The following is a 25,608-nucleotide window of genomic DNA, read 5'->3' on the forward strand; positions in this document are numbered from 1 at the left end:
CCTGCTGCTTGGGACAGTACAATCTCTGTGACTGGCTTGTATCTAGCTCTGCAACATTTTGTAGCTGCATAATGAATTCACTGAGTGGTACGGTGTAATTTTCCTTGACTGCCACTTCAAGTGTCCAGCCTGATTACAGGGTTAGTGAACCATGGGGGTGGATACCAAAAAACATTTTAACCTAAATAGATGAACAAATTGGAATGAAACCCCCAGATGTGTCCACATAACCAGGTGCTGTGCAACTGCATCTTTTGTGTGCAGTAGTCATTCCCACAAAGGCTACTGAAAATGGTTTACAGATAAGCTAAAGATGGCAACCCAGACCTGTTGGTGTCACTAAGTGGACTGCGTCATGATCACTTTTACAGCAGTAGGATGTAGTCAGGCTTCTTGTTGGTGTGCTGAAGAGTTGCAACTGCACCATAACACGGGTCAAAATGGGATACAATCAGAGATGGTTATCAGTCAGTTACTTGTATGTAATCATAAGCATTTTAACAATATGTACGTTTGGACCTGGTGGAAATTAAGTTTTTATTCGTGTACGTCATATGCAGAGTTCAGATGTATTTTTGTTTTGTTTTTGCATTTTTGCCAGGTTGTTTTTACGAGGAGTAACTGCTCTATAGTTCTTCTGGAATTTAGCTTATTGTTTGGAATGAAAGCGATTTGAACCGTTAAGTTGAACTGAAGTATATTTGTGCTAGCTACTTCTTGTCTGTGGCATGACACAAACTGGCCTGTGTGTTTATTTTTGTGAGGAATACCTATGCATGACATTCATGTATGCTATTTTAATTTTTTTTTAGTGGAGTTCGTTTGTGTTCCTGCTTGCACTTTGTTTCCATCTCATTTACATCTGCCTGCGCATAGATAGTATCTTCCTCCTCGCAGTCCCATGCCATCAACAAGGCTTAGGCCGGGAGAAATGCAAGGTAGCTGTGTGTGCAGTGTTGCTGTAAAAGCACACCCCTCATAAAAGAGAAATGGTTACGTAGACCCTAGATGTCTGGTAACTTTAGTGACATCTACTCCTATGGTGTATAGGTGTTAATGCATGCTCAGCTCAGCCTATTTGCAGCCTAGCAGATGTGAGATTTCATTGCGCTGTCATATACAAGTAGTATCCTTTTATGAACTACTGCCAGACTAGGCACCTTCTACCCTGCGAGATGCTGTGATTAACATCTCTGAGTAAAAACACAGCCTTCCATCAGCCTCACTGAAGCCGGTCTCACCGTGTAAGTAAATGTAACTAGCCTCACCTAGTAGAGTAAGTGAGACATCCTGTGCATTTTCATGCCTCTTAAAGCCTCACACATGCACACGCACGCTTGGCTCAAGGAAGCCAGGTTGCGTCATACTTGCATCAGCAATAATGCTGGTAAGCGTATGCGATCAGTAAGCGTGCTCTGTAATTTGTCTACATTCTTCCAGTGAACTCGAGTTTGATGTTTACTTTAACAGTCCATGCCTTTTAACAGATGAAATTTTCCTTTATTGTTCAAGGTGATTGATCGGATGGCATATATCTGACTGGTAAAACGTTTGGGTAAATGTTATAAATGCATCTTGAAGGAATTCTTTTGGGACTGCCAATTACCTTTAAACTCCCTCATTTGGATTGACATTTAGAAGCAGCTTCCGAGCATGTTGGCTCTCATTTAATTAGGTGCTGGCTCGGATAGGGACCCCTTTTCTATTTGCCCAGGCATGGTGGTAGGTCACCGTAAAGCACCAGTGTATTCTTTTTGACAGCCTTCCGTTTGCTCTTAGGTGAATAGGCTGTGTCTCGGAGGCCAAGACAGGACTCGTAGTTTGGTTTTACCATTTGCTAAACTTCATAGCTTTGCAGTTTTAGAGGTGAGAAAAAGGAGCGTTTCTGAAAAACATACATTTGCTAGGGCATGTTCCATTAACTAGCCACTTGTCTTATAATTTGCCTAGAAGAAATCATGCATATTGAAAGTTGTTTCGAGTGTTGGTAATTTGGCCTTAATTTGGACTCTTGGGTAATGTATATGTGTAGCAAATAACATTGTGTATTATTTTTATATTGCATTTTGGATTGTAATGCCAATTTAGTCACCAAGTGCACTGGTAACACAAAAGTATCCATGTGCTCTGAGGAGAGTGGGACCTACCACTGTGTTTTTTAAGCCCAGTTCTCAGGACACACCACACAGTATTTGGTTTTACACTTTCCACTTCCAAAAAATGCTTGAAACAAACCATTAAGAACACTGAGTACAGGCGCAGGTGTACTGGGAGCCAGGCTGGAGCAGAAACTTGCAGAGGAACCTTGACCTCTAGCAGACACCCAGATGGGCTACCAAATCATTGTTTTGGTGCAAATGGATGAAGCCTGCAGTCCTTCTCATTTAATTTGCCCACTTGCCACAAAGTTTGGTTTACTGAATATAATGAGTCCATAAGGCATCACTTTAGCCCTGAGTATGACTGCCAGCTAACATCCGAGGCATTTCATGCTGAATTGTTTAGACTTTAGCAAAGCACATTCCCTCATTAAGTAGTCTGTGACTCTTCCCCTCAGGACATTAAAGTACAAGCCTCCACCCATGAACAGAACTACGTAAAAGAACATTATGTACAAGTGTCTTGACTTAATATGTTGGCACTTTGTCATGGTTGTATCTGTGTCTTTTGGTCTTTTGTGGCTGTTGCATTAAAAAGAATGTCTCCATTGTGAGTGGTGTTATTCTGCACGGCAGCATCCCCCCCCCCCCCCCCAACCCCCCGATATGGCACACTACCAATCTTTCTGTACAGATCCGATAGCAATATCATTTTCATTTCGCCTGATACAAATCCTATGTCTTTCTTTCAATAAAAACCACTATGGAACTATGATTCAGTTGTCTGGGTAAAACTTAGATTGTTGGAATTTCATTTTACATATAATATGCTGTATTTACGGATATCATGCATGACTTAAAATGTAAAAAAAAGAAAAACATATAAATGCTTTAGTCTGGCATTTATTTTATTTTTTTTACTGAATGCAGCTGTAATTCCACATCCACTTGATACTGACCTGTTCTACCAACTACACCCCACCCAGCTGGCACTAGGAGAGCAGACAGAGAGAGGCTACCTCCACTAGGACTCTGCCTTCACTCGTCTTCTGCATAAATCCAATAGATATGTAACCTGACAATGATTACAAGATGGTCATGCTTTCTAGCTGAAAAGAAAGAACTCTATGTACAAACTTTGCTCAGGTTAGCTGAGCTTCTTACTCAAATTTTCCAGTCCACCTTCAAGCTCAGCAGGCTAACAGCAAACATGGCAGCTCTTCCGCTTTCTTGTGCGGTCTGAAGGTGCTGGAGCCATAGACTAGTGAACGTCCGGAACGTAGAGGAGAACATGTTGCTTGTTCTATTATTCATTCTTTTCCACTGCTCTTCCTCCTTTCCCCACATCCCTGAACTGCATTTGCTTCATGGCCAAACTGGAAACATGACAGGTTAACAAACAAATCTGTGTTGGTCACGGGTCCATGGCAGTGACCAGTGCCAGAATGTTGGTTCATCCTGTTTAAAAGCTCACACTAGAAGGCAGATAACCTGTTCCCTCACATTGGTTTATCAAAATGAAAGGAATGCAAGTCACTGCACATGTTGGAGCGTGCGGATATATGTAACTGAGCATAATAGTTTCATTTGTTAATGTGAAGAGACCTCTAAACTTAAGCTCTACAGCTGTGTATAAACTGTTTGCAAACTAACTTATCGCGTGATCTGTGCTGTGCTATTTTCCAGATGGGCTTAGGACGGTATCAGATCGGTTTCCTTAAAGATTTTTCTCCCGATATTCAAGCCAGCATTTTTTTTTCACTGCTATTGGCCTGCTTCCAATACGTGGTATCAGATCGTTGTCCTCTCTAGTTTTTTCTGGCCTGTTTTCACATTTTTGTGGCCAGAGGATTCACCTCAAGGACGATCAAGTCATACAAAACCAAAACGGATTTCCTGATGTCACAGACCATCAATAGAGATCTAATTAAGGGAAGCAAAGATAAGTCATCCTGTGTGCCTCTGACATTATATAGGCATAGGTTCAACAGTGTACTCTGTGCTTCATGTTAAGTATTCTGTGGTGCATTCTGTGTATTGGTATGAGCCATGGTTTCGTCCCTTATTATAACCACAACAATTTACGTTTGGATCATGCCAATGTTGTGACTCTTCAGAACAGAAAAACCCTGTTTCTAATCTGACACTGTGCTAATGATCATATGTAGTATTGTCCATCTTTTTTTGAGTGTCTGAGCTGTTTAGCTGCGGATGAACTCGGATGCGACTTCTTCAGGGACGGCTCTGTGGCATCACACACTGCACTGGGCTTATGCAGAGATCAGGCCTGATCGTCTCGGTCTGCAGCCGCTGACCTGGACCTCAGCAAGCACAAAAGGCCCCGCAAAGCCCGCGATCGTGAGAGCGGCCAGAATCAGAAAGGCCGGGCGACCGATTGACCTGTGCCTGGAGGTTTGAAAGTGGTGAAAGTGGTCGCGACCCTGTGCCTGTGTTAGCTGAGCAGTGTGAGGAGCTGACTCCTGTGGGCCATGTATACTGTTATCCTGGAAACCTTCCCCTTTTATTTTAGCTCAGTGTATCTTATTTGGACTCTGATGTACTGGCCTAAACTTTGAGAATCAATGTCCCTTTGATTGATGCTTACATTACCGTCCCACTTTCATCACAATAATAACGTGTGTGGAAACAAATTAAGAGGAAATTAAGTGGCTGTGATTAGGGGTCAAGCCATGGAGGAATTTCTCGAGCCCAGCAACGTTGAAGGGATAGAGATTTGGTCAAATACTGAAGAAGTTAATAATAAATGGAAGCTAGTCGTTAGCATAAGCAGGTTAGTCATGTGTGCATTTAATGGGCAAGTCTACCATAACAGCCCTCGTGTCTTGGAGATAAAGCACGTTAACTATGCCTAATGGATTTTCCCACACACTTGATGAGCAATTCTGACCCTACACTGTGCTGTTTAGTGGTTCCCATTCCTGCACCAAGACACCTATTTTGACCTGTGCATGGCTTGAGTTCTCATCTGCCCTGCACTGGGACTCAATGATACCGTGCAGATGTTTCTTTCAGCTGTTTCTCTGATCTTTATCTGTGCTTGTCTGTATTATTTGTGGACTTTCCCCCCCCCCCCCCCCCCCCCCCCACCCCCCCCCCCCCCCTTCTTGTCTTGTTCTAGTGTTTCTGTATTTGGTTAGCTGTAATTACCTCAATGAACCTTTTAGATTCATACCATTACAACATGTCAGGAAATATTTTTGAGAACAAACAAGCCACATCAGAATCTTTTGTATGTGGCTGCTCCTTAGAAGCGAGCTGTTAATCTGCACTGTTCAGGTAAAAAGATTCATGGTATGGAAATCCCCAACTTTGGAATACTCCCCCCCTCCTCTCCCCCAACGTAAACCTTTGTGCCTTTCGATGATGGTCATGTGCAGTGTCTTGTGCTGACATGCTGTCTTCAAGATCAGACATGCAATGTGAGGAAAGGATGTTCTCCTTTGTTGTTACACTTTCAGTTTCATTAAATGCTGATTGCTTACTCTCTGTAATTGACACACTTTCTGACACCTGATTGCGTTCTCCACCCCAGCTTCGCCACGGGACTATGTTGGACTTAGTCATTTGTTTCCAGAAAGCACAAAGCCAGCTGCTGTTTTCTTTTTTGGTCCTCTAAACAAGCTCTTAATGGGTCCAGTTCTTTGGTCTCAGTGCATCAGGCCTCTTGTGGGTTGCCTGATGCCTCCAGCGCTGGGTGAAAGTGGAGGATGTCTCCTGCCACTGCCAGCGCGCCAGCAGGCTGCTGCTGCCTCCTTCTGCAGGCTGTGGCCACACATCTGGGCCCGGAGTTCACAGCCGAGCATTCGACTCTTCCGTCTCTCTCTTAATTGAGCTCGCTGGCCCTCAGCCCATCACCACCCCGCAAACCACGGCGTGTGGCGCGGCTGGGATCCGAGTGTGAGCCTACCCTGGCCTCCGCACGGGATACGAAGCTTTCCCCCGAGCCTGTGCGGTGTACACTGCAGCCTGGCTGTAGGAGTTGCTGTGCGTGCACCAGAGAGCACTACTGTGCTGAAACCTCAAAGTTTGTCCTGACTGTAGGAGCTTGTCAGGCTGTGGCCTGCTTAAAAATAGTAAGAAATATCAGGCCGAGGTTAAAACATGTAGGCCAGGCAGCCTCAGGGAATAAAATACTCTGTCACCTGTACAGGCAAACTTAACATGCATTAAGCACAGTTTTTGGCCTTCTTTTTAATTTCACCATCTCACAGAGAGCCGTCAACGTTGAGCATAGTGGTCAGAGGTTGAAGATAAATAGCCTAGGGAAGATCAGACTGTAGTAGGCTACTTCTGCTGTTATGGCTACAGGTTGGTTATGTGACAGCTTGAGGGTAATTCTGAGCTCAGTTGTGATGAGATCATCACATCATCTTCTCAGGCCACATTTGCACTTTTGATTCATCATTTGAATCTGTTTGAGTGTTTGAACTCTCTCTTCATGTAAAGTACAATTAAATCTACACTGCAGCGTTTTCTGGGGAACAAAAACTTTTGTCTTTTTATACCCCTTTGTGGGAAGGAGAATGGACTGATGATTGTTCATTGTCCATCAGAAATGCCAACCAACCAGTTGATGAACACACGGGAAAATTTTAGTCTTTAGTTAAATATGTAAAATTTCCTGTGCTGTGATATAACGTTCCTAGAAATACTTATATCTGTAATCTGTAATAACATTAGTTTTTGTTAAAAATAAAGGAAAGCTTGTTGTATGAATGTCAGTCTTTTAGCCAATTACATGAAACATCAAATTTGTTTGCTGTCTTTTATTTAAAAAGACACAAGAGCCATTCCATATCAGTTTTGGACCAGTAGAATAAACTGCTTGTTGCAGGTAGCAAGTTGATACATATGCCTTTGTCCATCACAGAACATAGTCTTTGTCTCAGTCTGCATTCCTTAATTGCAGGTACTAAACAAAATAGCAACTGTATTCGATGTGTTCTCTAAAACTAGGCCTGACGGCGCAGTGTGCACAGACAGCACTGCCAGCATGACGAATAGGAGGAAGTGTTGCACAAGAGGAAGTGGCCTGAGCACCCCCCCCCCCCCAATGGGTGCAGGGCCCGGGAGCAAGCTTGTGCACTCACTGCAGCTCTGAGATGAGGCCAACGGCAGCCTTGCCCACACAGGCTGTCGGCCAGGGCCTTTGCCTTGGCGGTACGGAGGAGAAGAGCCTGATTCATGGCCAGGTTCTTTGTTTCCATTGCAACTCGCAACGAGGCAGGATTGGCCGCTGTCAGGCTTTTTATGGTGTGGTCACAGCCAATCAGGTTCCCTTTTTTCTGGTCAGTGTAGTTATGCTGAAATTCAAGGTACGTTGTAATCAGGCCCGTACTACTAACTAGGCCAAATATTTCAAACGTTGGAAGTGAATGCCCAGCTGATAGAAGGATGCACACATGTGCCACCACATTTAAGCAAGCGACAGCAAACAAAAAATAATATCAGTATAATAATAATATTAATAGTCCAAGGACGACAAGGATGAAAACGACACTGGAGGCCTCCATCTGCTGATTGTGTGTAACTCGTGGCGTTCGCTCATTTCCACACTCCTCTGGCTTGTGGCGCGATCTAATAGGAAGTAAAGGAGGCATGTCTGAGTTTAACTGAATATAGATTTTTCTAGAATAATAAGAGTGCTGTGTTGTGTGTTTATGGCGAGAAAGCTCAAATACAGGTCTTTCTTGAATTGAAATGGGGAAATGCTTTCCGGTGTCACTTGAGCAGTTGAATGTCCAGGTTCTTGGAAATTTGCGACGTTTACGCCAAGTACGGTTGCTTCATGACTGTACAAGGGCTAAAGGTTTCATGTACCATTGTGGTTACTGATCATTCTCTCCCTCTCCCTCCCTCCCTTTCTCTCCCGTAGTGCACGTCTCTTTGCGGGTCTGCGACCTCGGCCGAGTGCCTGGGCGGGCCTTCTTTCCACCCGTCTCCTTCGTCTACTGGTAAGCATGGCACAGTCCGGAGCAGCCTCACTGCGCCCTCCTGCGTCTCCTTCCAGAGTCCCGAGATGGACAGAATGCCTCATACAAGCCTTCCCAATGAGTTAGCCAGTGGCGTACGTGGGCAGAAATGTGAAGTCGTAGGCGGTCTGAGGTACAGTGGGTTTCAGAGGCCTGCAGGCGTTTGTGTTTGTGGCCAAACTGCGAGAGGACATGTCAAGAAGGTGCTTTACAGCTAAACTGTAAAAGGAAAAGCATCTGGTATGGTTTGGTTTGCTAGTTCCTGCTAATCTCACTAATTTGAAGCTACCTGGCAATTTTCCCTAACCAGCTGCAATATAGATAACAACCTCAGAGGAAGAGGACTGTTCTGAACACTGTTAACACTTTTCACTGATTTGCATGTGTAGCGTGTAAGAGAATACGCTGGTACATGTTATATCTGTAGCGTGCATCGTACTGTTCTACCTTTAATCCTGCCATTTTGCATGAGGCTTTACAGATTGTATGCACTGACCAAATAGTTAACTAAGTAAGGGTGATCTGTTAATCCATCACGTGTTGCCCACTACCGCAGGACCTGGGGTTGTGCAGTGTGTTCAGAATAGATCTTTTGGGAGGTTTGTTTGTTGAAGTAGCTTCATCATGGGAAAAAAAAAAAGTCAGCTTGCCTGGGTTTGAAGTTGAAAGTAATAAAATTGCTAATCTATGGTATGCCTGACTCTTGCCCTAACCTAATTAACCCCTTAAATGACTTTCATTTTCAGTCATCTATAGTAATTCCAGACCTCCTCCAGGTGGTGGTTTGACCATTATTTGATTAGCATGTCTTTGGTTTCTGTAGCAAAGGCTGACGCAGGACTTCATAACCTGTGTGTGAAGTGAAGGACTGATCAGAGTGTGGCTCGTTTGGAGCCTCCTTCAGGCGAAGCCCCACGTATGGAGGGGCGATAAGGTTTTACGATCTGTGAAGGGGTGAAAGCACGCTGGTGTCACTCCTCCCCGCCAACACCACGATCCCCAGCTTCACTGACACCACAGAGGTGTGTCGCGGGGAGATTTGCTCAGGTATCCACTCACAGCGGCGAGCGCTAGCACACACGGGGGAAGCTCCCCAGTGTGCATGGCTGGCACAGCTGAATGCAGTGGCTCAATGCAGTGGCTCAATGCAGCGGCAGCATTGGTGTGTGAAACCTTATCGGGGGTCAGTCCCAATTTCGACGCCAATAGGGCTCCTCGCGATCCCGAAAAAATCGATTGTCAACTACATTAACAGTAGGCTATATTTATGCCTGTTGCTCAAAATGTCCCCTAATTGCTGTCAAAATAAGAATCACACACATTTTCAGACATATATGCTGTTCTGATGCATTTGTTCTGAGAAGTTTATTTTCCAGGTCACACCAAATATTTTTTTTACAGTGTTTATTCCTATATTATTTCCATCTCAGGTCAGGCCTTCTGTGTTCTCCTCCACATTACCACGGGACCTGTTCACTTGAACCTTCACTGCACCGTTATTAGTTTTCAATTAGTTAATACTTGTGTCAATATGCCGTCAGTTTGGACAGTAAACATTTGGTTCCTTTTGTAAATAACGAACACTAAGTGTGACTTGGGTGTAAATTATATTTGTATGTGAACATTTACATAATTTTGTTTTTTTTTACAGATAATTTGAACACAAATTCATTTTATTCAAGTTGTATGAATCAGATCCAATAAGGTGTTAAGAAAAGGGGTCGTAAATAAAATTATTTTGTATTTTGCAGAACTGGAGTAATTTCATTTAAGTTAATTGCATGTCAGTGAGAGACTTTACTGAAGTACTGTCTTCTGATTAAGGAGAGGAGGTCTGATGTCAGTTTTCCCCAAATTGGAAAAACTTTGTGTTCACCACCATATTCTCAAGACTAGCATAGTTTTTTTGTGTGTGTGTTTGATTGTTTTTTGTTTTTTTTTCCTCTCTTCTCTTTCTTAACACAGCTCTTTTGAGTGTTTCTTGCTTCCTCTGCTTTCCTGTCATGTTCACTATTGCATGTAAACAGCTTGGCTTGCACTTTTTATCTATTTGTAATGCCCAGAGATGCCGTGCGATTGTGTAACCGTGCCAGTGTGGAAGTGAGCGTCATCGTGGGACATGTGGTGGACTTGAGTAACCTCCCCACTGCAGCTTCCTTTTCCCCAGCCGTGGCTCATTATCCCAAGGGATAAAGGTCGCAGTAGGAACCCACTAGGTAGCGTCTGGCAGCCGCGCCTTGATGCCATTGGCCTTGGGGTTAGATGGTCAGAGGCATACCAGGTGTGTCGTTTGTTTCCCAGAAATGACATCGAAAGGTTTCCCAAAGCTTGCCTGTCTTTAGTTTCACACTGGCTTCTTAAAATAGCACCACAGCCAAAAGTTGAGCCAGGCCACCTCCAGCTCGGGGGGCGGGGGAGCCAATCGAGGCCCTCACTGCCGAGCTCTGTGCAGCACATGCTTGGGCGAGTCCGGTGTCTGATTAAACTGATTCGATTCGCCCTCGTCGCTAGCTACCTTGGTGCACATATTTGGTCTTGCGTCTTAATGGTGCTCTCCTCGGGTGTCGGTCATGTTTCAGCAGGAACTGTCTCTGTCTGCTCCTCATTTTTTTTATATAGGCAAAAGTTTCTTGGCTGGGGATCAACACCGCACCCTCCTTGCATCATAAAACATGTGATTTGGCCTATGACAACATGATAGTAAGATGTTCCTATGACTGTGCTGGGGAGGGTCTGCTGACCATTTCATGCAATTCACAGGTTTTAATTTATTTGTTTTGTTTTTCCCCATAAAGTGTTAACTAATATGTTCACCAATTGAGTCTGAAAATCTTGGACGTACCACACTTTGGCACTCAAAGGCATGTGGCTGATCTTCTGAGGTCCAGCAACTGTTTTAAGATTTAAACTAATGAAAAGCCTGGTTAAGTAAGGTAATGCACGGGGGCTGGAATGGTTTACCTGCATGCTGCAACTGGCTGACGGGAAGCTCCTCACTGTGGCTGAGACAGTGCTGTCTGTCAGCCGCTGATGCAGCAGGAAACGCTACGACATGTTCTCGAGCTTCAGAACTTGATGCCTGCTATTGCCTAGTTCAAGTTTAGTAATGTATAGTTAAAGCCATTCTTAAATCAGTCATACTGATACTAGTGGTTGGCATGTCCTAGTGCTGGGACTCGTGCTAGAGTATTGACAGCAAGGCACTGGGAGGAAGGATGAACGTTGCCTCCGAACGCAAAAGTAGCAAGTTAACATGCGTAGTACTTAAGTGCGAGGAAACATGTACAAGCGTAGGTTAATGTGAACTTGCTGCTTGGTCTGTAAGCTTGTAAACTGCAGGCCTCAAGTTTGTTCTTTGGGATTAGTACAGGATTAGCCCGAGTCTTATGACCAGGGCTCCTCGAATGCTGTACATGGTGTGCACAGAGCTAGAGGTGTCATTTCAATCTGCCAGTTGACCACCTAGCGGTGTATTTTACCATAGTGTAGTGTAGTGTAGGGCTGAGCTGTTTCCTGAGCAACAATTGCACCTTGGAAGCAGAGCAGAGTGCCCCCACCTGGTGATGCAGTGTATTGTTTGTTCAGCAAAACACAGTTACAGTCATTTCTACGTGAGCAATGTGTCGATTTCCTCCCACTGACACAAGTAGCCTAACTGATTTTCCTGTTCTGATTTGTTACTCTTTAATTGTACGTACAGCTTGAGTTAAAAGCTACAGCAGAAGTCAGCACAGCTAAGTGAGGTAGACAGACTTTAGTGATTCTCTTAAACTCTATACACTTTTACCAGTGCACTGTAGCATTACTACTTCCAAAAAGAAGACGAAGGAGAAACAATAGAATGTTGTAATGTCATTTCGCAGCTGTGCAAAGAAATAGTTCTTGTGTCCACATAATAAAATACTTACAGTAGATATAAAGAGAAAGGAAGTATAAAATCAAATTTACTACAGCAGATTACAAAGTTACCAAAAAATGGCACGCATTGTTTTTTATGCTCATGATCACTTATTGCTCATTGTATTGCATATTACACACAGGGAAGAGGGCCATTAGTGCACATCAACATTGTTCCACATTCAGTTGTGCCTTGTAGATGTGTTACCACTGCCGCAGTGGTGGTAGGGTGAGGTAGAGAATGGGTGAGGTAGTGAATGGAGGGACAGCGGGTGTGTGTGGAAGCTGACAGTAGGACAGAGACTTCTGTTTGGAGTTCAGTTCTCTGACGGTATTGGAGCAGAAGCTGTTTAGTTGTGTTGACTGCTGGGTGTGTGTAAATGCATTTCTAGTGCTTTCCAGAGGGTGAGGAGGTGGAAACCTGGTTGAGGTGTGTCTCTGGTGATGCTAATGGAGACTTCAGGCGTTGTAGATGTCCTCCAACCCAGGTATCTGTATGCTGACCCTTTGGAGAGCCTCCAAAGCAGCTGGCTTACCACACCGAGGTGTTTCTACAAAGCACCATGTAGCCATTTCTGTGCCTTTTTAACCAGGCAGGTAGTGCTGACAGTCCATGTGAGGGCCTAAGCATTAAAAACTGGACAGTCTCTCCTCTTTGTCTCCATTAATGCAGAGTGGGGCAGGACACTCCTTCTGCTTTCAGAATCTGAAAATCAGTTCTTTGGTTTAGGAGCTGCTGAGTGGAAGATTGTTAAGGGAGCACCATTCTCCAAACTGGCAGACCTCATCATCCCTGCAGGAAGACCCGTCTCCATCATGGATCATCTTCACTGCAGTGGAGTCGTCCTCAAACTGGATGAGGTTCTTTGTACTGTGGGTTGGTACACAGCCCCATGTGGGTAAGGGGGCTCAGCACACAGCCCTGTGGAGCACCAGTGCTGAGTGTCAACAGCGGGGAGTGATAGGACCTTCGCCTACCAGTCTCGAGGGAGTTTGGTGACCATTCTGCTAGGCGCGATGGTGTTGACTGCAGAGCTATATGCCAAGGACGGCATCCTCACATCGCATCTGCGGGTGTTCTCAGTGGATCAGTGCTAATTCTAGGGCTGTGTTGATGGTGTGCTATGGTGATCTGTTGGATCTGAAGGCAACTTGGTGTTTGTGCAGGGTAGGCTGTAGGGAAGCTTTGATTTGCTTAAGGACCAGTCTCTGAATGCTCTCTACATTACAATAGGCAGTAGCACCACTGGTCTGAAATCATGGAAACTGCTGATTTCCTGTCTTTTTGGCAACAGGGACAATGGTGGCAGACTTGAGGAAGTTGAGGACGATACACTGTGATAGAGACATGACCGCTGCTGCTGCTACTACTACTACTAATACGAATACTATTAATAATTAATAATAAAAATAACAGAAATCATTATTTCTTCCTTTTTTGAGTGTATTATTTTTCACACAGCTGCGTCAAACACGGAGGCAAACTGTCTTGATTCTCCCAATTATCCCATAGTATAGTATCGTCTGTTCTGTTGAATGTGTTGGAAATATTTGTTTCTGTTAATCAAGGGTTTGTGAGCTTTGCAGTTATATATATATATCTGCAGGTTGAATAAGTCTTTCAGTATTGGATAGACATTTGTGACTTCTAGTAGAAGCTCGATTTTTCCTATCCAGCACATTTTAGACAACAGATGGCGCCATTCACCTAAATTTGAGCCACTAGTGTGCCTAGGGATAGTGTTGCAGTCTACACCACATCCTATTGTGTAATAGCAAGTAAGTAATAAACATACTTGTAACAGTGAGATTTACAACGTCCCAGTGTCAGGCTGGCTCCATGAAAATACCTTCCGCTCGCAGAAAAGAATATATATATATATATATATATATATATATATATATATATACTCGTAATATAAAACATAAACGTATGCCTATTAGGTTTGAGCTGACTGTACGTTGCTATGCATTTGCTCATTGTAAATGCGCTGGACAGGAGTGTCCTATAGGAAGGTGGTGTGTTCTGTGTGTTGGTGGGAGGCTTCTGCAGGGCCCCACGTGCGTTTCCACGTTTCTTTATGACCCATGCAGCTGATAGCCGGAGCACACGTGCATGTCCACGTGCATGTCCACCCTGCAGGAAGGGACAGCCTTATTTAAACACGAAGTGGGTTTGTTTCTTTTTCATTTAGCGTGTCATATGCTAACAGTCTGCTCATTTAGCCTAGAGCACCGTACACTTGCAGTCCCGCCTGAGGTTTCCTAAGCTCTCTTTGGCCTCTAAGAAAATGTCTAAAACAAACTAACAAGCTGGAATGTAAAACCTAAAAGCAAACAAACAAGCTGGAATGTGAAAATCAGGGCCACATCACCGCAAAGTTCAGCTCTACGTAGCTCTTTCCACTTTCCTGATTCAGTCCACCAGTTAATCACCTAGTCCCTCATTAACATAGCAGAGCAGTATAGACACAGAAATGCTGTGACATTTCAGGAGTTTGAAACCCTTGGTTCAGACTTCATAACCACTATCCTTTCGACCTCCAGAACTTTGTGCTTGTGGTGACTACCCTACAGATAGGGAGTGGCACCAAGGGGTGGTCGTGTCTACTACGACCACCAGAGGGCGCTCTGTGCTTTAGCAATGTCTGGTCCCTTTAGCGCAAGTCGTCTGCGTGCCAAGTGCAGCACCGGAGCCCCTCTGATGGTGCCCCACCCTTAACGCAGCATCCACAGCTCCAGGAGGGTCTGCTCGCCGCTGCTCTCTTAATGGAAAGTGAAGTATGTGCAACGGCTGGATGGTGGGTAACAGCGGCAAGGCCGAGCTGGTCAAGTGGGTCAGTAGGACCTCACTAGGAGTGTGAGTGTTTTATATTTCATATTCCATTAAGGCTTGTCCGAGTCCCCAAGGATCTCCTTATTCCGCCAGTGGGGTGTGTGTGTCAGAGTGTGCACGTGGCGTGAAGGTCGCAGCCCCGCCTTAATCCGTATGCAGAAGTTGACCTCCCTGCACCAGCCGCAGTGTCGGTGTGGAGCAGATCCTGACCGTGGAAGGGCGTGCCACCGTCCATCCCTCTCGCTCGCAGAAGTCCAGTCCGTGCTGCCTCGGCTTCCACACTCCCCTCTGTCTGCAGCTGACGGATGCACGCCTGAGTCCAGCGCGCGCCACGGTCCTGCTGCCAAGCATGCACTTTTATGGACTCCTGCCCTGTACAGCTTGCTTTCGGCTGGCCTGTTGTCTGAAGCCGCTTTTTAAAAGAAGACCAGGTAGTTCGTACACCCATTCGGAACTGAAGGCGGAATGGAGGTGATGTGGATTTGTTAAGTAAACAGACTGTGAAGGCTTTGCACAGGCATGGCTTCGCAATTCCTTCAGGAAAGGTGCCCTGCCTTTGGCTTGCGCTATCTGGTTGCCATGGCTACGATGGTGCAAGGTACAGCCTGGGCTAAAAGGTCCTATTGTAGGAGAGATTATCTAAATCCTGCTTTGAGACCTGCCTGTTAAATCACTGGCCGCCCCACCCCCACCCCTTTCCCACATTTCAAAGGCCATGCTCTGTCATTTATAAATAAACAAATAAATGCTTCGCATTTGGTTCTTTTCTTTTTTTTTTTAATTGCCGAAAGGAGTCAAAGGTTTACGTATAAAATCACGTTGTTAGATGCACTGTGATGTAATCACCGCCTTTTTTTCCTTTCTGGTTTGTTTTTTGGATTTCCCACAAATCTGGTGCATTTTCTGATTGCACAATCCATTTTGTTTATCCTGTCCTTAAGTTTTTTGATGTAGCCGTTTAGCTTGTTGGGGGTTTCGTGGGAGGGGTCATGACTCTACCCCTATCCATCACTCTTTCCTCTCAGTAAATAATGTACCCCGCCCTATACATATATCCAGCTGGGTGGGATTATACGGCGTATGGGTCCCACCTACCATACTTCCCCCAATGCCTACTTCTCTCCACTCCTCACCGGGATCGAAGGGTCACCCCCCCCCCCCCCCCCCCCCATTTTCCGCCTGTTTGATCGGGCGAGGGTCACGGACTGTGGGGTGCGGCAGGGGTGCACGCTCCGCTTGGCTAATGTGATGTGGCGGTACATGACAGGAAATCTGGGTCACGGCCCCAAGTGGCCTCCACTGCTGCTGTTGATCTGGGGGAGGGATACCAGCACGGGGAAGTGCGCATGCTCCCTGACTGTGAATGATGCTAGCACACACACACACTTCACACCCTTCACACACTTCACACATCCACGCACGCGGCAGCGAAGACTGATCGATTGTGGAAGCTTCACTTCCGCTCACTGTACTTGCGCAGTCTCGCTTTCTCACTTCGGAGGAGGTTGCTTCTTGTCTTTCCCATTTCCATTTCCGGTGACGGTTCCGGCAAACCAGTGATGCTGCAGCCCGACCCCATGCCTGCAGACGAGTCCGGGCTCCACCCCCAGCCAGACGCCAGAGGGCCGGGTCTCTTTACAGCCCTGCAGAATAGGGTGGGGCACTTTACAAGATGCTGACTTGTCTTTTGTGTGACCCCAGCGCTTCCCTTGGCAGCGTGACCCAGACCTCTCAAAGCCAGGCAGCTGAGTGGCCTTGAGAGAACAGAGGGCTAAGGGCGCGGCCCAGAGAATGGGGGATGGCATGACGGCACTTCTGCCAGAGAGTGCTGCTGGTGCTTACGTCGGTGTTAAAGTAAACAAACGGATGCTCACTTTCAGTGGGGAACTCGCTACAATTCTGTGTTCTCAAACCTGACAGCAGTGAGAGGCAAAGCAAGGAAATGTTTAATTTCTGCAGGCAGCAGAAGCACCTCGTTGACGTGCCTTGAACTGGGCCGAAGGCTTAGGGCCAAGCCAGGCGATGCCCCACGTGATGAAGACCTGGCGCCCCTGGTGCTGGGCTGGGAGCACCAGGTCCTGCACTGCTTCAACTGTCCTTATCACAGGGTTCAAGCAGCTGTTAAAACACACGTGTTTCATGATTGTCGTTTTCACATATTAGGTGTATAAGGGACATTATGCAGACACACACTCATTCTCTCTCTCTCTCTCTCTCCATCTCCTGCCTCGCTGCCAGGGGAGCACCCAGCTCCTCCACAGCGCTGCCCATGTGACTGAGAGAGAGAGGGGGGAGCGGGCTTCTGGTTATCCCCTCCTCCCGCGCTGGAGAGCGGGCGTAGTACGGCCAGGCACGTGCACCCCCACCCGCTGTATTAAAGGAGGCTGCGACACCATTCCTGGATGACTGTGTGCAGATGCTCTGCATGTGTAGTGCTACTATGGGAGACTCTAAGAGGAAAAGACACAATATCCTTCATTTTTAAATATAAACTCATTCATTTTAGATTTAGAAATAATATTGTAATACTATTGTGGTTGGGGAAGAGTATCCGTACTATATGCTGCCTTGAGCCATATGTGTGTGGTTTTTTTTTTTTGGTTTTTTTTTTTTCTTTCTATTTTTGCATCTTGACCTGAATTGGGTAAGTAGGTCAGCTCGTGTGGTTTGTCTCTGCAGCGGCTAATCTACTAATGGGATAGAATGTGGGATGTTCTATACTCCAGCATCCATCCCCTTCATTCCCTTCACGCTGTTCTGTTAGGTTGGAGTTTTGGTGCATTACCTCATCGCCATTCATGTATTCACATGGAGGCTTTCAAGTCGTACTACCGCCTCAGTCACCATACCCCCCCCCCCCCCCCAACCCACCCTGAGCTCTGCTCTCATTGGCTCTCGGCTTGGCTTCAGCCGCACCAGCTTTTTTGGGCACCATGGATACAGAGGAATGTAGGGGAGCCAGGCTTCAACCAATCAAAGTGTAGGAGTGAATTTGCCCTGCGGCCTCAGATGATCCTCCCACCTCCAACCCCCCCTGTTCCCGCCATCGCTTCTGTGCTCTGGTGTACGAGCTCTCATCCAGGGGTGGGTGGAGGTGGGGGTGGTGGTACCAAAGCGCAAGCAGCCCCTCTTCAGAAGTCAGAGCTCATGCAGAGAGCCCCTCCGCCCTCGGGGACCACCACGAATTGGCCTTACAGTCGCGGCGAAAAAGCCTTAAAATGGTGTGCACCCCTAAAGCCATGGCGTCCACAGGCAGAGGTGAGCCAGCAGCCCTGCGGGTCAAACATCCCACTGACCCTCCTGCTGGTTAGGCCTCACTCATGCTTTCCAGTTCTGACACCACATCATCCATTACATGAACCGCATCCCATCTTTTCACACACACTCACTCACTCACTCACTTACACACACACTCTCTCTGTCTCTCAATACACTACTGATACCAGTTCTTTGTCCCATGTATTAGGTTTACCTTCTTAAATATTTAATGAGCTTATGTCTAAAAAGCCAAAATCTGAAAACACTACATTTGAAATGTATAACCGTATGACATATGGTTTTGCCTGCACAGAGCTATTTGTTTATTTACAGAGTTACTTGTGATGGTTCTGTAGTACGTCTTTGTTTTTCATAAGAAAGGACAGATCTTGCACTGGTGTTGTGACCAGTGGGGTTTGTAGGGTGATTGTGTCCTTGGCGTGACCTTGCTGCAGTGTGAGTGGGACACGTTGCAGTGCACCAGGGGCTGGCACAGGGCACGCACAGGGCGGGTACAGATCGGGCACAGGGCGGGTACAGATCGGGCACAGGGCGGGTACAGATCGGGCACAGGGCGGGTACAGATCGGGCACAGGGCGGGTACAGATCGGGCACAGGGCGGGTACAGATCGGGCACAGGGCGGGTACAGATCGGGCACAGGGCGAACACTGTCTGGCTGCATCTCTTCCCCACCCCTTCCCCACACGGGCAGCCAGGTGGAGTGCTGCAGTTAGGACAGTAGCGTACAGTAAAGCGCCGCGCTGCTACCCACTAACACTCACTGAGCTGTCGGAAACAGTTCCGAGTCTGGCCCAGAAGACCACTTAAGGAATCTTTTAAAAAATTCCTTAACATTAGTTAATGCTACATTAAGCTCAGCTGGTCTCTGAATGCTTATTTCACACTGTGTCTTATTCTGCCTCCTGTTCCATCATTCTGAACTCCTCTTTGCCCCCAGTCTATGCCAGTCTCTGTCTAACACCGTTATGGAGCCTGTATAAGGGAGTCTTCGTTCCCGTGGGTCGGGGACTCGCTTGAGAGCTCCTCCTCCCACCTCTGTCTGACCCCTGCTCTCTGCCGAGGTATGAATGAGTGAGCTAAAGGTTGAAGTCTAAAGTGATGTTCTCTGGCCTGCCCTGACCATGTGAGTCACTGAAGCTAAAGTGGTCTCATTAGTCTTGAGCCCCCCTGAGTTTGTGAATAAATACTGAGATCCTGCTTGTATTTACAGACTCAGAGGGGAGCTGACCGCACCTTTCACGCCTTCAGATTTAGATTGTGTGTGTGTACTCTCAGAAGAGAGTAGCTGCATCCGTCCAGAACAGTGAGTGAATTTTGCTTCTGTTCATGGATGGCTGCGTGGCAGAGAATTCGGTACCATGTCATTTTGGGTCCCTTTATTTGTCCAGGTTGATGTGCTGTCTGTCAGCAGCTTGTCCTGCTGTAGATCTGGATGTGGCTAGACACTTGGTGGGGTGCACCCATCCTGCAGCCAGAGGCGTGGGAATTCTTGGTCGTGTGCCATCGCGATGGCCCAGTCTGACCCATCCCTTTCGTCCCGCTGTGCTTCCGCTCCCTCGTTCCCTCAGCCGACTTCAGGCCTCCAGTAGTTGTTAAGTGCGGGAGCTGCATAATTCCAGCAGGCCTTCAGCAGCCCGAGGAGATGAGCGGAGCGCTGGGTGCGGCATGCTGCTTCGGATTATTGAAACGAGGAGGGAGTGTGTTAAAAGCCACGCTGGCGTCTGCTCTTTTCCGCCCCTGCCCCAGTAAAAGGGAGTTTTCCCCCGATAATGTGGTTTGTCACAAACATTTTCATGGATTCAGATGTGTTGTAAACCCCCCCGGCCCCCCAATAATCTGTCTCAGGCTCTTTGCTCCTTTCCTTCGTCCATTTCTCCCAGTATCCCCTCATGGGCACATATGGCAACATTCATGTTGCCTTTGCGCAACAGTGCCGGAATCTTTTGTTAAACTGATTTCAACCAGCTTTTCTTGCCATCGTACAGCAGTTCTAGCATCTTTTGTTAAAGTGATTTCAACCAGCTAACCGTTTCAGCAGTAACCCAGGACAGCAGCAGCTGCTCTGGGGAAGCTGTCCGCACCGTGCTAGCTTCAGCTCTGTGCACGGTAGTCACTGGCATCTCGCAGAACCAGTTCTGAAGCTCCTGGGTCTTCCTGCGTCTGCCTTTTCGGAACAAGCTGCCTGAAGAAAACAGAATGTGCCCGTTCGTGGCGTTGTACCTGTCTGAGGAAATCTCTGAGCCACCTGACCTAATACGGAAGGTGATGACGTAACACTCCTGCTATCAGTGTGAGAACATCCTCCGGTTAGACATACGTGGTCTCTCTCTGTCTGGCTGCGTCTCTCTCCCTCTCTGATGCTGTCTTCCTGTCTGCCAGGTGGAGGATTATGCACCAGTTGTGGTTTCTCTCCTTACCTACTGAGAAAGGCAACTTCTCAGCCCACTGTGAAGATAAAGTGTGTGGGGTGGGAGTGTAGGGTGCACGTGGGCGGGTTTGGGGGTGTATGTGTTTTGTGTGAGCTTCCAGACTTCGGTGCAAAACCCGTTCACCAGCCTACAGGTTTTACTGGCCAGGGTGGGACAGGTGCAGCATGGGAATGGTGCTCTCTCTCTCTCTCTCTCTCTCTCTCTCTCTCTCTCTCTCTCTCTCTCAGGTGCATACATCCCCCTCCCACTTTCTAAGAATCAACCGACAGATTCCTCCAACTGTAAAATCTTTAAGATTCTTAACCTGTCAAATTGTGGCGGGGTGCCGTCTGCCAAACGCTGGGTTTGAAAGTCGTAAAGGCTTGACCTCGTACGCGCAGCAGACAAGGCTCCCTGCATCAGTCTGAACTTCCTGGACTAGCGGGATTTGCACCTTTCAAGGAATACAGAATGCTGTTGCTGGACATGCGCCGTGTGAATTAGGTCTTCGGTAGCCATGCTGTCGTCCAGGGCCCTCTCCCTTTCACCGCAAGGCTTCAGGAGAAGAGCTATTTCCAGGACCGGTTTCTGTGACGGTCATGTGCCATGTTTTTATTTCTTAAATCCTGACGGTGAAACCCTGGGCCCCTCAACAGGCAACCGCGCTGAAGCTGTAAGCAGACACGCATGGCTGGGATGAGGCAGCAAAGCACAAGAATTCCCGTAACTCACATGTAGAGCGTCTGTCTATTTCTGTGTGTGTGTGTGTGTGTGTGTGTGTGTGTGTGTGTGTGTGTGTGTGTGTGTCAAAGGGTTGTGGTTGGGGGTGGCAATGCAATGACATCTGGTAGGGTAAGCTTGTGCAGGAAAACCACACAGCCAGTCTGGAGAAGGCTGGGGCTTGGCAGGTAGGCTGGGTGGGTGGTGGGTAGCACATCTGGACCCCTGGGTGACTGTGAGATTTCAAGATCCAAAGAGCAAAACAAAAAACCCCAAAATCTTTAATGGGCAACTCAGGTGGTCTTCATGCCCCTCATTCAACAGATTCCTCAGTCGATACAACATTCCTTTTTCTTAGTTTCTCTTTCTTGCCTCGCAGACATGCAGACACCCACTTGCATGTTTTCTTCGGTTCGTGCCAGTTAAATGCTCTCTCTCTTTCTCTCGGCAGGTACCTTGTCATGGGGAACCTACTGAAAGTGTTGACATGTACAGACCTTGATGAGGAGCCCAATTTCTTCCTCGACTTTGAAAGTAAGATTTTTACTCTTTCACTCAACAATGGTACAAACGTATTTAGCAATCTAACATAGCATTCTGACATTAAACCCCACCCATATCAACCCCCTCATGTACCTCCGGCAGTGAGGCATCTCATGCTGGCCTGCCGCTTCACTCAAGGGTTTCCTTTCAGTAGGCAGGTTACTGAAGGTATGGGGTCAGGCATGGGGGTGTTTTGAAATTTAAGATTAAATTAAGATTTAAGGAGCACTTTTTGAAATTCCAAATAAACTACCATTTAGCACAATTCGTGACCAGTGAAACACAATATATTCCACTTTAGTGATGGTATATTAATCATACCAGAATCCAACAGATAGCAGCAAAGGCATGTTCACCTCAGCTGAGGTTGCCGTGGTTATTGAGCTGCCTTCTGGCTGCGAGGCTTCTGGGTAGGCAGCAGAAGGGACCGGGTTTCCACAGCTCTCTTCCTGTTCCTGGAACCACTGAAAGTGTATCCCTGGTGGCCATCACATAATTTTGTCTTTTTTATATATATATAAAAAAAATTGAAAAAACCTTCTTTTTTTTTTTGCTATTCTCCCTTCATGTTTTTCAAGTCTGGGTTTACTATCATTCCTCCATATGGCTCGTCTACACTGTAACAAAATCTTGTTCTTTCTGATTGAAGAAACAAATATGATATTTTTATGATGTCAGTTTGTCGGCATATGCCAGACTCATGTGTTTGTGACCGTAAATTAACAGGCCTATACAATCTGAGAAGTATTACATGATAAGCATATTGTATGAACAAAGTCGACTCAGACAGGGTGATGATAGCTGTGGTGGTAGACTCCATGTGTGGTACCATACAGCACACCATGGTTCAACAACTAGTGTATCTTCATTACACTAATTCTGCTAAGATATGTGAAAATGTTTCACATATAATTCATAGAAATTAATACATTTCTTTTTAAAACAGAAATAAAGGAGGTATTTTTTTTGTGTGTTTTATTTATATATTTAATAAATTTAATAAGAGTTTTTTTTATATTTAATAAGAGTTTGCTAAAGAATGACATTTATTTATTTATTTTTGTTTTCCTCACACATGTATGCCCTGCTGGTGGACAAAATCCACCATACCACCTGGCTTACAATTAAGAACACACACACAAATGCACGCATGCCCCGCCCAAACCTAACCCCCCCACGCCCAATAACCCCACACAGACAAAAGCACAGTTAAATTTGCATACACCTGTGGATGCTCCAGGAGTCAAGGTGCTTCCATGTGTGACGATGGAATGAGAGGGCGTGTGAGGAAGATAAAGAAGGACAAGAAAAGGCAGAAAGCGTGTCTACTCTGGGTTTTTACCACCTTGCCGTAGTAAACGCGTGTCTGTTTCAGTGGTCACAGAAAGGGGGCGCTATGGGGCCGTTCATGAATCTGATGGAGGCAGAAGTTGTAGTTGCCTATAGGAAGTACTGAAGCCTCTGTGTGAAAGACCAGCAGCCATATGTTCACCTTTGACCCCATTTGTCGCTGTTCTCCCTGACTTGGCCTAGTTCCTGCTTACAGTCAAACTTTAGCACGTGAGCGCTGATACAGCGGAAGAGATTCTGAAGCCCCCCCCACCGTGGTTAGCGCCCACAGTGGTTAGGTGTAGGTTGGGGTCGAGCCCAAGGTCTCTCCTCAGACAGACAGCCTGGTTCCAGCTCCGAAAACTCTGCACTTCAGGTTTACGGCTCCGATTGCGAGGGTGATCTCGGCCGCCGCGTTCCGACTCTGCCGCATTCGTGCTGGTTGCCTGCGTTGTTGTTGGCAGCCCTGGAGCATTCAGGCCCCCTCTGCCCAAACCGGGCCCCCTCTGCCCAAACCGGGCCTGTTCAGCACGGCGGCTCACCCTCTGGCTCGTCCGTACCACCAAGCAGAGCTGTACTCTCACCCTTCACCTCCGAGCTCCTGCTTTTAATACGTGTAACTGGAGTGTCGAAGCTCAGCCAAGGAATGTCACATGGCCGTGGCACTCCCTGTGCTACACAGATGCCGCAGAGAGTGACTGGCAGCTTGTGTTTGCTTGCTTGATACAGACGCACAGCCTACAGAGGCCGAGCAGGAGATCTGGGAGCAGGTGGACGTGGTCCTGAAGGAAGCTCGTACTGTCCTTGATGAGCTGAGGGCCTATAAAGGAGCAACGCAAGCGATAAGAGAGGTATACACACACACACACACACACACACCCACACACGTTTGTCTATGTAAACTTTCAGGGCAAAGGAGTAGTATGTTACGTGTTTTATCAATATATAACTTTCTCAGCCTGTTCCTAAGATTAAACATAACTTTAACCTTAATAACCATAACTTAAATTAAGTTCTTAAAAAATATTTAATTCTTTTTAAAAAAATGTAATATTTAAATGATTTTTTTTTAAAAAGCTAAATTTTTTATGGTCCTGTCTTGACAAGGTAGATTGCCTCTCTTTTCCCCATAGAAAAAATAGCACATAAATGTACCAAAACAAACACATGCTTGGGTCTGTGCATGCACGTCTCCCCCAAATCACTTTCTGAATCAGATATTAACCATTATTATAGATTTATAATTATACAGATAGACATTGAAGGAGCAGTACATTAACAGATCTTCCTTGTGGTGAAAGCCTGAAATTCAATTTTCTATTTGTTCGCACCTCACTCACTCAGTGTCAGTGTGACTGATGCTCATATTTCCGTGGTTACTGTTGCTATACCGACGCAGTTGCCATGGTACGCCAGCTTTGCCACAGTTACTGGTGAATGGAAGTGAATGTAGCCTTTTATGTCTTCTTTTATTTCACTCAGTCTCACGCCATTCTTCAACAGAGAAAAATCAAATCCTACTCATAATTAATGTGGACCTGCAATGACAGCACACAGCTGTTTGTTGTGTTGTTGTTGTTGTTTTTAAATTTATTTATTTATTTTTACGATCATAACAGTATATATTAAAAGAAAAACATAAGATACAATTTGTGTGTGTGTGTCTCTAACTATACCATAACTTGACCAAAACCTGACCAGAACCTTGTAGCACATCTTTGGATGAACTGTTTGGTGACACGCTGCATAAGTCGCATTCCTCTCCGGGGTGGCGGCCTTGTGTTGGAGCGCTGGTTCCCTGCAGTTGCGATGGCTTTTTCCGGTTTCCCCTCCAGGCGATCCAGAACCCAAGCGACGAGGGACTGCAGGAGCAGGCCTGGACTGCTGTGTTGCCGCTCGTGGGCAAACTCAAAACCTTCTACCAGTTCTCGCAGAGATTAGGTAAGACCTCTCCCACTGCCTCACAGGTAGACGCTGCAGGGCCTAAATGGCCCGTGCTGGTGCTCTTCCATTCTGCCTCCATGGTTCCCCCCAGCTTGCTTGTTGAACTGTGAACATTTTGGCAAAAACAATCGCACAAATCCTGACCTGATGTGTTTGCAAGCACATGCAAGCATGTGCGACCCTCCAACCTCCAGCTGGCAGTGTTAGAACTGCACTGCAGATATTGTGCTGTTAGGAAATTATTATTTTTTTTTGCCATTGTTTATTGTTCATATGTTATTTAATTTTTTTTTAAAGCTGCTTTAGGAAATACTCGATGGTAATTTTGATATCCAGTTCCGACCTTAAACTGGCACATAGAGACCATAATTGCAGTGACTGTGGAAGGAGAAAGTGAGACGGAGAAAACAGCCATGACTATCGCCCTGACCCTCTGCTGCTCAGATGCGATTGGGGTAGTGATTTCGTCGGCTTGGAGGAGAGTCCATCGGGGAGAGCAGGGGAAGAGAGTGGGGCAGACACTTGGGGTCAGAGGTCAGGTCTTGCTCTAAATCCCCCC

General features: G+C 46.4%; 1 protein-coding gene across 1 annotated transcript in view; it reads left to right on the top strand.

The window, feature by feature from the left end:
* The window catches only part of fam49bb (family with sequence similarity 49 member Bb), a 37,021-nt gene that overhangs the window by 2,620 nt on the left and 8,793 nt on the right, over positions 1–25,608 (top strand). Inside the window, exons 2-5 of the mRNA XM_027004334.2 lie at positions 7,996–8,074; positions 21,685–21,767; positions 23,835–23,956; positions 24,941–25,046. Coding sequence (XP_026860135.1) covers positions 21,695–21,767; positions 23,835–23,956; positions 24,941–25,046 — 301 coding nt within the window. The 5' untranslated portion in view covers positions 7,996–8,074; positions 21,685–21,694. The remainder of the gene's footprint in view (positions 1–7,995; positions 8,075–21,684; positions 21,768–23,834; positions 23,957–24,940; positions 25,047–25,608) is intronic.

The sequence above is a fragment of the Electrophorus electricus genome, chromosome 5 (assembly GCF_013358815.1).
Source record: "Electrophorus electricus isolate fEleEle1 chromosome 5, fEleEle1.pri, whole genome shotgun sequence".
Taxonomy (NCBI): Eukaryota; Metazoa; Chordata; class Actinopteri; order Gymnotiformes; family Gymnotidae; genus Electrophorus; species Electrophorus electricus.